At 38.7% G+C, this 12,724-nt stretch overlaps 1 protein-coding gene across 8 annotated transcripts in view; it reads left to right on the top strand.

The window, feature by feature from the left end:
- igsf9ba (immunoglobulin superfamily, member 9Ba) overlaps positions 1-12,724 on the top strand; it is an 80,671-nt gene that overhangs the window by 27,211 nt on the left and 40,736 nt on the right. For all 8 annotated transcript variants that reach the window (XM_016672604.1, XM_016672603.1, XM_007554390.2 and 5 more), the window contains exons 3-4: positions 1,866-2,012; positions 11,179-11,330. In XM_016672604.1, the coding sequence (XP_016528090.1) occupies positions 1,866-2,012; positions 11,179-11,330 (299 nt within the window). The remainder of the gene's footprint in view (positions 1-1,865; positions 2,013-11,178; positions 11,331-12,724) is intronic.

The following is a 12,724-nucleotide window of genomic DNA, read 5'->3' as shown; positions in this document are numbered from 1 at the left end:
TATATATATAGTAGGAAAGCTGTGCTCGGCTTTAGTACCTGACTAATGCCGCGTCGTTGCTGGGAGAGCAATTTCAGCCCTCCCTCAATGTCGATCTGTTTGCCTGACACTCGCTTTGAAGTGACAGGAAGCTGTACTTACAGTACATCTACACATCAAAGTTTTTTTGGGGAAAAAAAACGCCCCCATTTTTCTGAACACTTGTCAGACAGAGCAGAAGTCTGCCGGGCTGTCAGAGGCTGCCGGAGGTGCTGGCGGCTCGCTCAGCAGCTGAAGGTTTCTGCTATACGCCTGCATTCCTTTAAATCTCTCATCCCTTGTGATTTCCTCCTTTTTTTAGAATTCCAATTTATCCCCAGCCTTGAAGTAGGAAGAGTCGAGGATGGGAAAGTTGTGTGAGAAATATGACTTCTGTGAAGTCCAAGACTGACATTTCCCCCCCCCCCTTGCATTATGACATCAAATGATTTATGCTAATTCAGACGAAGGTGCGTCTTCCAGACAGCTTCATGTTTAAATCCTGATTCTGGAGCCACATGGCTGTTAAGTTATCTTTAAATAGTTATAGCAGTAGTTATGTTACGTTTCTGAATTTTTGACACCCGGATGGGATGGCTCACTTGGTTTGAACATAGTTTATGATTTATTGACATAAACCTGCCAGCAGGACCCTGACGTCTTACTAAAATGGTACAGCGACTTTAAGCTGCAAAAGCTTCCAAACTGAAAATCTGTTTTTTTTTTAAAGATTTAACATTAAACATATTAGTTTGACTCTCATATGTGAAAAACAATTTTCCTAAACTTTTTTAAATTTCAGTAAATGCTATATTTACGTTTGCTTCTGATCCCTAGATCCTAAAACATGGTAGCTTACAACCACCGATCCAATATGAATATCTGAATCGGTCCCAATATCGAAAACATTTCTAGATCGGGTTATCGGTGACAATGTTCCCGATCCAGATGAGGGCCAATCTATTCTGTCTAATTCTATGCTTTGTGCTTTGAGCGATGTCATGCTTTATTATTTATTTTAGACAATATTTAGAATTCCTAATTGCACTTTAAGGACCATTTGAAAGGTTTGTTGTAGTTTAATTTTTATGTTTGACCAAGGTCAATCTATTGTTTCTTTATTTATTTCACATTGGCTGTTATGCTCATAATTGCTGAACAAGACTGAACAAATAAATGTTGTGTTTGTTGTATCATGTTTGTCCAAGCTTGTGAAGCTATTGGTGTATTTAAGTATGCTGAACTGGTGCAGAGTTATCAAATAGATGCATAACTCTGTACATTTATGTCTGTGTTTAAAAAACAAAAGAAAGAAACATTTTAAATCGATTCGTAACTGTTCTTTTGTATCGCATCGGTATCGGCCAATACCAAACCTCAGATATCTGCAGATATCGGAAGTGACAAAAGTGAATCGCTGCATCCCAAATTATGACCCCAGATCAAAGCAAAAATAACGGCGCAAACTCCTTCTTGCAGAAAGGCTTCAAAGAACTAAATTTCCATAAAGCAGACTATGAATCGATTCTAAAAAATGACAGTAAATTGTTTGATGTTTGCAACCTTTAAACATTGCCCTGGCTGAGGACGATACGGAACGTCCCACAGTAAACGGGATTACGTCATGCCTAAAACCACAACATCCAAACAGTCACGTTAAGGAAATAAACATTCAGCAATTTCGGACACGTTTTAGATAATTATGTTTCTTTTTGCAAAGCAGCAAAGTTCATGGCGGCATATGCTGTGGAAAAATACATGCCTTAAAAAACAAAAGAAAAGTTTATGACGTTGCTGAGGTTAACTCAGCGTTCCTTTTCTCTCCCCTCCCCCAACTCTGTCTGCAGGCAGAGCATCTCTGCATGGGAAGGCCTCCTTGCAGATCGACCCGGTGCGCTCCGAGGACCAGGGCTGGTACGAGTGCAGGGTCCTGATGCTGGAGCAACAGTACGACACCTTCCACAACGGCAGCTGGGTGCACCTCACGGTCAACGGTGAGTCATCGGCCTGCGTGAATGGCCGTGCTCGTGTGAAGGAGGGAGAAAACTAGGATGTGCTTTTGTTGAATAAGCCCATTGAGCTTCACAGAGAAAAAAATATTTATCGTTTCAAGGACACAGCATTGAGCTTTTTTTGTTTTCTTCTACATCACATCTTCATACCAGATGATGACAACTCACTTCATCCTTTGGTAAGTCAATTTGTAGTTGGAGAGATGGTACAACTTTGCTTACTTTAACAATAGAAATAATTAAAAAAAACACATTTGTGTATTGAATACAAATATTTAAGAGATTTGTTCAATAAATCTGGTTTAACTGGAATTTGAGAGTTTGTTAAACTTTTAATTAGAAAACCCTGTGTGTGTGTGTGACTTATGATGATCTGCTCACACATCAACAGCTATTATTTTACTTAAATTAAATTAAATTAAATACAGTAGATAGATAGATAAATAAACAGGTATATATATATATATATATTTTTTTTTTTACATCTAATGGTGCAGAAGAGGATTTTTGTTTCTGCCAAAGCAACTCAAGTCTTTTTTCTTTAATTGTTCTTTTAAATTACAGCTAGCCCTCAATATTAATGCAAACAATACTTATAGTAAAGAGCAACTTATTCATGTGTTTGAAATCATTGAAAAGCTTAGAAATAACCCAAAATACCCCAAGTAGAATCATTCATGACAATAAGTGAGTTAAGAGACGTATACTTTCAGTTCAGATTGTATATATTGAGATGTTGAGTTATTGTGGGGCGATTTCAAATGAGCTGTGAAATGGGTTATGTGGTCCTCGGCCTGAAAAAGTTTGAGAAACACTGATCTGAAGAGACCAATCTTTACATCTCTCTGTAGCCTCGTAAAATCATGTAGAAGAAAACTAAGTGATATTGACTAAAATGAGGTTGTGGAAAGGAAGCAGTGGTACCAATAAGTCTGACTGGTGGTGATGATGATATATCAAACTTATATGGTGTTTTTAGGACCCTCAAAGATGCTTTTTTCCCCCTACTTAATGAATAAACTCCAATGAAAGGTTGATTTTTTTTTCTCTATAAAATCCACTGTGAGTATTTTACTGCAATAAAATATTTATCAACGTTAGTGCTTGCTACTCATCTTTACAGGGGAGCCAATTAACATGGCCGGCCCTATAGGTTGGAGCCTTTCACTCACATCCTCTCCATATACCTGACTTCCTGCTCCAATATATGGATATTAACCGTTTTGCATTTTTTTTCATGATGCTTCACAGAGCTTTCTTTTCCGTCTTCAAAAAACAAAACAAAGCAAAAAAAAAACAAACAAAAAAAAACAAAAACGCCAGGGGTAATAAAGGAGCGAGAGGCTGCTCAGAGGGAGGATTGATTGTGGCCAGTTTCAGGCGGTTCCAGCACCGCTTGTCTGTGATGGTCTGAGAGCCGTCAAACTGATGAGCAGGCGGAAAAAAAAAAATCTGCACCTTTGCATTTCCCTGGAATGCCCAAGTGGCTCCGAGGATCCAGCGTGAAGCGTGTCTCCTTCACGTTGTTGCGGAGCATCACAGACAGGGATGCGCTTGTGTCTTATTACGCTCCGCAAAGCCGCCTGCTACATACAGTTTTAGACTATTTCTCTAAATTCTTTTTCTTAAATACACACGCAAATTTTGTAGATTTTTTCATAAATATCTGGCTCAATTGCACGTTTTTCTTCTTTTTTTTTTTAGATTGGAGTATGCTATCTTTAATGTTTTTAATAGCTGCACAGTATTTTATGTAGTAAATTGACCCTTACTGCACAGCATTTTATTCATAATTCTTATTTTATATTTGTATTTTTGTGTTAATCTTCATGCATTGCAGCTGCTACACCTGAAAGTTTCCCACAGTGGCAATAAATCTTATTTTTACTCTATCCTAGATACGCAGATCCAAAAAGATGTAGAATGTAACTTCATTAATAGCAACATCTTAATGTTGTGCATTTTTTTGGATCTAACCCCCTTTGGTAATACTTTGCAGAAACTCCATTCATCTGACACCTGCTCTGCTAGTCTTATAGTTGTATCTTTGCCAGCTTTGCACAAGTAGACTGAACTTTCTTTTCTGCATTCTGTGCAAAATAGCTCCAGCTAGCTGAGTCCGATCAGATGGAGATGGTTATGAACTTAAATTTAAAAAATTTTGCCAATACATTTTTTTAAAAGTTTTCATTCAGGTCTGGAGTTTGTTTTAATCCGTTAATTTCTTTTCCCTGATTTGATTCCAGGTATTTTTTGCTTGTGCCAAAAATATAACTTAGTTCGTTGCTGTCGGACTTGTCTGTGAGCGGCAAATTTCAAGTCGTGTTTCTCGAGCTTCTTGGATGGCTTCATGTCTGGAAAAAGCGTCATCTCAGCATGATGCTGCCATCACCAAGAGTCACCATGGAGACAGCGCAGAGTTAGCTTTTCCTCCACATGTGAGATTTTTCATACTTCAATCCTGTGATATTGGGATATCGCTTCAGTTTCTCCCCAATTCCAGCAAAAAATTTAAAGTCATTTTCCTTGACAGCCTTGGAGTACTTTGTGTTGGTTTATTGCATAAAATTATCCTCCAAGAAATACTTCTAACTTGAGGTTCGAAGCATATAAAGAGTTTTACAGGACAGTACGAGGTGAGGCTGCTGCACGTAGGCACAAATGAGATCACCTCCTGCTCTAATTTTGTTGTATAGCAGCAGTTTTGTTTTTTTTTTGTTCTTGGAGATGATAAAACAGAGAAATGTTAAGACTCTAAGTGTTGATTTCTCCTGAAACTTCACAGACTCCAGAAACCTGCACTCTTCTGCGTCGTCAGAGTGACTTGAGGGGGGCAAGGTGCCGTTAATCACGTATATTTTTGGTCTGTGAACTTAACGAGTGCTGCGTGAAATTCATGCATATTCCCTTCGATTTCTTGCATGTTTTTTTTCATTCTTTTTCTTTTTTTTCCCACCGCTTGTCACATCTGAGTAAGGATCACAAGGCGTGGTGTGTAAAGTAATGTGTAGAGAAGCGTCGACTGCTTGCATAGCCACTTTAGGATAAAAATGCTGATCTGTTTAAATGGCTGTAATAATATAATGCTGTTGTTTTTTGTTCCTGCGCGTTACCCTCCGCTTTAATAGGAAATCTGTGTTTGCCGGTTGAATTGGCTGAATGGGTCACGTTGCGCCGCTCAGGGTCCTCCGCGCTCCTTTTGTGCCGTTTTGGGAGGTTCGGGAGCATCTGTGGGCGCGTTTGTGTCGATATTTGGTTGTTTGAGCAAACTGTGTCTCTGTTAACCGCCTCGTTAATATTCGCAACAAGCTCCCAACTCTTTGAGGTGCAGCAGCAGGACTGATATGAACTTGTTTGTCACAATATGAAAGCTGGTTCAGTATTTGAAACATCTAACGGGGGAGGTGAGTCGTTGTAGTCCTCTAAATGGGAGTCTTTGAGGTGAAGCAGGTGGCGTCTTTGCCCGGGCCCAGCAGACATTAAAGGACACTCGTTTCCTCTGGCTGTTGGTATTTGCATGAACTCCTCCTTTGTGTTCCTGTTCGTGGGCACCGACTTCCTGCCAAGCGGACAGGGACTCCATGCCCGCTCAGTGGCAGGTGTCAGATGGCAAGGCCTTGTGCCCGGAAGAGACACTGAGGCCAGTCTCTCTCGCTCCGTCTCTGTCCTCCGGCACTTCTTTGTCTCATTGTTCTTTCTTTCATCCACTGCGTCTTCCTCCTTCTTGTTACTTCGTGAAGTTGCCCGAAAACATCATTAATGAAATCCCGCAACCGTGCCACTTAGTGAGTAATAATCTGACATTCGGGTCTCAGACTGAACCTTGTTTGTTGCTGACCTTTAAGGCTCTGTCGTTTCTTTCATTTTTCTTCCTGTTTCTCACATTGATTTACTTTTACTAATGCATGGAATTAAAAACGTAAATCTCCAATAAAATGAGTACAGTTCTGACCAGAAGCTTACATACACTCATCTAGGGGTGTTGAAGATCATTGTTTAGTAATCGAGTAAGATTATTCTGGCCCGTTAATCGAGTAATAAAAAAAAATTATCCCGTTTTGTAATAGCTACTTGAGCTTGTCTAACTACTTTAGCCAGAGAGAAGCGAAAGTAAAAACTACAAGTTTAGCTTGTAATCAAATAAGAAAGTGTCCTGTTTTGCAGTAGTTACTCTAGCTAGTGTAGCTACTTTAGCCAGCTTTGCTAAAGTAGCTACTACAAGTTTAGCTTGTTTAACTAAAGTAGCATCTTTAACTAGACTACATAGCTGTTTAAGCTTGCTGTCTAGCTTGACTTTAAGCTAGACTAGCCAGTTATCTTAAGCTAGCTAGCTGTTTAAGCCAGCTAGTCCAGATAAACTAACTGCTGCAAGTTTAGCTTGTCTACATAAAGTAGCATCTTTAGCTAGACTATTTAGTAAAATAGCTATCTACTTAGTCTAGCTAAAGTACTTTGGTTACTTTATCTAGGTTTGAACCCAATTTTCAAACACAGCAAATGTTTAGACTGATTCTAATTCAGACAGCTTGTGAGGAAAAGGGCAGAGAACTTTGAGTTGCACATCATATGTACAAAAACAAATTGCAGTGTTTTTTTTTTTTTCATCTTAAAATTGAATACAGCTGCCAGTTTGGGTACAGCCTACTGTCCAGCATGTCAAGAATTTGTGTAAAAGATTTTTAAAAATCAATTATATTCTGAATTCTGTTAACTGCATCAGTTTTAGTTGAGACAGGAACTTGTCCTTGAATGCTTTTTACTTCTCATATTGAAGCATTTCAACGTCACGTTGTTAAACCAATAAAAAAAATTGTTCTTTCTGTAGCTGCGTTCTCTTAGGGGCACAAAAAAGAAAGGCAAAAAAAAAGAGTATGCTTGAAGAGATGTGAAATGGCTTTAAAGCTTTTGAACAAGTTGTGCCATGTTGGTCTACAGAGACGAACAGAAGGAGCATAACTTCTTCAAGCATTTTTTTAATGTAGATAATTGATGCAGAGCAGCTGTAAGTAGGGCAGGGGTTTACTGCGCAGGATGCTGCTTTTTTTTTCTTCTTCTTCTTATTTTGTGTAATTCCCATGTTTCCCCCTGTCCGTGGTGACGCTTCCTGTGTGTGGAGCTGCAGCTGACGATGTGAAACAATTCCCAGGTGGGCCGATGTATCTGCTGCTGTCACAGCAACGCGTTTGTCACCTACTTCCTGTCAGCTGATGCTTGTTCCCTGGAGGAAAGTGGAAACGAAGCTAAGTGTTGCACACGGCACATAGAGGGGCGATCAAACGACGTAATTATCAGCAGCGTAGAGTCACTTTGAGAATCAATCGAAAACTACATTTATACAACCTAAAACCAGTTTCTGTCAGCTATCTACCAATCATCTTCAAAGGGTGAAGGATACTTCACTGGTACTTTCTATAGGAATCTCCTTTAATCAACTGTATCATGTAATGTAATAGGTGTTAGAGAGCAAAAGGCCAGTACGGACAGACAGATGTCTAAAGTGCTAATTGGGTAATTTGTTTATTCCATGCCAGGTGCTTGTGTGCAGTCTGAAGCATGGCAGCACTCCCAGCGGCAAGCGCTGACCCATTTTTCACCAAAGCGCTCTTATTTTTTTATTTAACCGAACTCGGTGTGACTATTTATAATCAAAATGTTATGTAGAAAGGAAAGAGCTGCAGTTTGGTGGCCTCGAGGAAATGATTAGCAGTACAGCGGCGGCGGCGGCGGCGGCGGCGGCTGTTTAAGGAGCTCAGAAACATCAGGTGGAAGCACAGCGATGGTGCAAAGCGTTGTCTTTTTTTCTTTTTTTTTGCTAAATAGGAAGGATGTAAGTGGGATTGTTATCCACTCAGATCCATGTCCGGCGTGCAGCTGGTGGCTGTCACATCACCGACCATTATGAGCAGCAACTGTAGGGTCTAATTGCTTTTGCATACCTCTGCTGTCCCTCTGTTAACAACTCAAAAACACACAAACGCGTTACAAAAGAGCTGCAGGGAAATGTTTAGGTTTCATTCTGATCATTTTGAAAAAGTTAAAACACCTGAGTGGATCTTTAGCAAAAAGGTTGTATAGCTCTACCTTAAAGCTGCAGTATGTAACTTTTACAAAAATATGTTTTTTTCCCCCCCAGCATTTGTTAAAACGGCACCATATTGTGACAGTTTGGCAGATAATCTGTGAAAAAGTGAAGCTCCTCCATGACTTTACAGAGCTACTATTGTGTTTTTTTTTTAAATCTCCGCATTTACTGTCACGACATGGTGATAATTTTAGCAAATGCGTAAAAAAAAAAATCTTATTTTCATTAAAGTCACCTACTGCAGCTTTATAAGCCAATAGCTTTTGAGTTTGACACGAGTCTAATTATATTCACAACCAAAAATACAAAGTTTGCATTCAAATCCTGACGGCAGCTGTTATTAGGTTTAAGGAGTAAACACTTTTTCAAACAGGATTAGTTTGATTGGAACAGTTTTTCCCTTAAAACTGCAATATGTACATTTTTTTTATTAAACAGTGTGTGTGTGTTTTTTTTTTTTACGCATTTGTTTAAACTGTCACCATGTCACGTCAGTACATTAAAAGATAGATGATCTGTGAAAAAATTTAGCTCTTCTGCTTTTTCACAGATTATCCGTTTCATTTTTTACCGTCATGGTGGCAGTGAGAGTTTTAGCAAATATGTAAAAAAAAGTATTTTTTAAATACTGTAAGTTCCATATTGCTGCTTTAATGCTAGTTTTGCTTTGTTTCTCTCTCATTATTGAATTATGAGCAGTGACCTTTACTCAGGAAAGTGAAGCTTTGAGCGATTTAGATGTTCTGAATTCTTTTGTCAAGTCCTAATCATGCCTACTTAATTGTGAAGTTGTGTAAGTGTTTGTTAAATTTTATTTAGCCTAAAAGGAATTAAAATATCTTTTAGAAGAGTTTTCTGACACACAACAATAAAGCAAGAGGCACTGGATGGTTCAGATGTGTTGCTAGGCTACAGTCCTTGGTTTGAGTCCCCATTCCCGGTCCATTTCCTGTTCAGTAAAGGCCAATGGTTCCTGAAAATCACATATTCAACATTTTCTTTTACGTCCGAGTGGGAAAAATATTTCCAGACAGATGTTTCTGCCTCTTAAGTTGCGTAGATGTTCTTTAAAAATGTTCAAAGAGAGCATGTCTTTAATCTCCAAGTCTCTTTGCAAACAGTTCCAGGCATTAAACACAGCATGCCGCAAATTCCCTCTTTCTAAAAACTGCATGGACGTTTAGTAAAGACAACAAAACAACATCCTGGGACATGAGACCGTAACCATGTGAATTTCTCCCAATCAAACAGGTCTAAACGAGATGACATCACTTTCCCACAATAGCTTTAGTCGTAAAAATATAGCAGGCAATGACTTGGGAGTCTTTGAAAAAGAATTTCATGCCTCCATTATAAACAGCGTCCAGAGTGTGAAATACTGTAAGAAGCGCAGACAATTAGGACTTAAATAACATTTTTAAGTTTAAATTTTATCTCGTTAGAAAATTTGAAAACATCACAGGAATGGTTTGCTCTGAGTTTTGAGTCATTAGGGTACTCTGGTTATCTTTGCCTGACGATGACATCTTGATTGATGATCTGAAACATTTAAAATGTAATTAAATACAAAGAAGAATCAATAAGAGTTTGATAGGAACAAAACAATTTTTAACAGCACAGGAGCTGAATTGTTGGGGAAAACCCAGGTCATCAAATACTGCGATCGACCTATAAAACAGTTTTACTAACTCAATACTAGAAAACCAGCTTACCAGCTAGAACTGTGTGGGCTCTTCCAGATGCCTTGAATGTGATTATAAATCAGAAAATATCTGGGTAAAACACATAATTAGTAACTCTTTATTTAGTGACAGACAGTATTTTTTTAATAACTAGTCTAAAGGAAAGTTAGGATTTTGATAATGCTTCTTTCCCCTTTTTTTTGTAAATCTAATGTGGGTGTCAGGTTTAATTTTAGACACGGGTAAAACAAAACATAAAAAAATAGGACAAATGTATTTGCTGTGCAGATGTGTGAAGTTGTTTCTTGTAGTAAAACTGATTTTGGCGTATTAACACGTTTCATTTGGAGCTGGGAGGATGTGCTTGTTGTGGTGAAAGCCTGAGGCACGCGAGATGTGGCTTTTAACATACTTGAGTTTTGATAACGTCTAAAACGGAAAGAGTCTTTTTCTGCACCTGAATGTTATTTTAACCACATTAGAAAAATAATTTTCTTTGAGTACAATTTTTTGTTGGCAACAAGCTTGTGATTATGTGACACAGCACTAATGATGCCGAGTTGTTATCCACACGAAGATGCCTCCTGGAATCAAAAAAAACTTTAAGGTTGCATTCACACCAGCCCTGTTCAATCCGCTTTAACCAAACTCCAGTTCGCTTGCCGAAAAGGTCCGGCTCGTTTGGGGAGACGTGAATCAAACTGTGAAGTGGACCAAAAAAAAAAAAGAAGATAATTCAGGTCCGCATACAAACCTCACTCTCGGTTAGGTTGACATGAACTCTGGTGCGGTTTGAATACACGTGTGAATGCCAACTGGACTGGAAACCGCTCTAAAAGCAGGAAGTGAACTAAAGCGCAGGGCATTCTGGGTAGACACAATCAAAAGAGTCTGGCACTAGCAGGAGAAATAGCTTGTGGTCTTTCACAAGCGACAACAGAGAAATCCTACTAATCATTGTTGACTTTTTGTGAAGAAAGAGGTTGATCCGTCTCTTCTTCAGAGGTTCTTGTGTTATTTTCCTTCAGTGGTTCACCGCCACCACAGGCGAGGAGGGTTTGGTTCGTTTGACACAGCGCAGCTGAAAATGTAACAAATTACACATTTTTGGTCCCCAAGCAAACAAAGTTGACTATGAGATGAGAAAACCCCCTAAAAGATCAAATTTGATCGTGTTTTCATTGAGAAAAACTCTGAACCTCCCAACGGTTTTGAAGGAACGTAAAACCGTTCCTTCAAAACCGCTGTGATCGTTCCTCACATAGAGGTGAAGCACTAAACTCTGCGTCTTACAGAGCGTTAGACAATAGTTAACCTGTTTGTTTATTAAAACAAATGTAATGCAGACTTTAAGTACATGTTTTTTTTCCCTCTGTCTCTACAGCCCCACCTTCATTCACAGCGACGCCGCCGCAGTATGTGGAGGCGAAGGAAGGGGGAAGCACTCTGCTCAGCTGCTCTGCCCAGGGAAACCCAAAACCAATGATCAGCTGGCTCAGAGAAGGGGAGGAGCTTGCAACCAACTCAAAATACTCGGTGAGGAAAAAACAAGAAAAAAAGAAAAAGCATGGATCCAAACAGCCAAAACCCTGATTTATGATTGTGCACATAAGTACAGAAAGGCTTTGTGCACAGATGGCGTCATCCACTGAGCCCATCTATACCGAAAGTATGTTACAGTCCACATCTCATCCTGGCTAATATTAGATCATGCTGCTGTTTTACTGGAGAATCTAGAAATTATTTATGTCTTATTCCTGATTTCCTGTGCTTAAAAAAAACCCCAAAATGAACACACACACACACACACGCTGAATCTTCCCAAATTGTATTGGGAAGAGTAACTGGCAGCGTGCCTCACATTTCTCAACCCTCTGTTGTCTGGTGATGTTGAATTTTTATTTCTGTGAGGGGAGGAAAAAAAAAAAAAAAAAACACAAAACAAAACAAAACCGTCCCCGTTGTCTGATGTCTGACAGGATATTTCTGGCACAGCTTCACTGTGGGTTTGATTTGCGAAAAAAAAGAAAAAAGTCTCTCAGCGACTCACAACGCAACATCAATAAATATCAGCTCTGTGGCGTCGCTGTTAGGGATTCAAAGGCGCTTAAAATACAGATGACTCAGAAGTGTGATGATGCGTTACAGCCACATGATGCCGCATGTTAAATAAAATGTGTCATTTGCACTTTCTTCCTGCTGAAGTCACTAATCGTGTTATATATTCTAAGGTTTCAAACCAAAGTGGTTTTGATCATGATTTTTTTTTATTTCTGAAGGTCTTGAAACATCTTCTTTTTTTTTCAAATCTTCTCCATTTTTAGATCAGAACATGATAGCATGTTGTGCTAAAAAATATATATGACATGATTTATCTATAGGGGAAAAATAAAAAGGCTGAAGTGTGAACTTACAGACTACTCAAATCATCAGAGGTGAAAATCAAATCTAAATCACTATGGTTTTATCTTTCCATTTTCAGTTATATTCAGACTTGTGGATGATAATGATAATTGTGATAATTATGTTCATTTTTATGTCCAGAATGGAGAAAAATATGCAAACAAAGCAACCAATAGTCTAATTTCATTACATGCCAAACACTGATCTTATGCATAACACCATGGATACCCAAAAAGACATAATGGGAAGATCATCATTTATTCAGTGACTAAGAAGAAAATCATGGAAAATATTCACAAGCAACAGAAGTGGTCATGTAAAAAGTGTCAGTGAATGGAAGCAGCTGAAAGTCTCACTTTTCTAAACACAAAGGGGTCTGTTGTATTCCTGACACTTTAATTGCTTTAATACAGCTTTCAAACTTTATTTCGACAACATTGTCAAACCTAAGCAAGTTTATTTGTAGAGCGATGAACCGGATCAAAGTGCTGTAAAATTCTTAAAACATAACACAGTAACCTATTGTT

This window comes from Poecilia formosa, unplaced genomic scaffold (assembly GCF_000485575.1).
Source record: "Poecilia formosa unplaced genomic scaffold, Poecilia_formosa-5.1.2 Scaffold63, whole genome shotgun sequence".
Taxonomy (NCBI): domain Eukaryota; kingdom Metazoa; phylum Chordata; class Actinopteri; order Cyprinodontiformes; family Poeciliidae; genus Poecilia; species Poecilia formosa.
The sequence above is the reverse complement of the archived record's forward strand: the minus strand, read 5'-3'. Positions and strand labels throughout refer to the sequence as shown.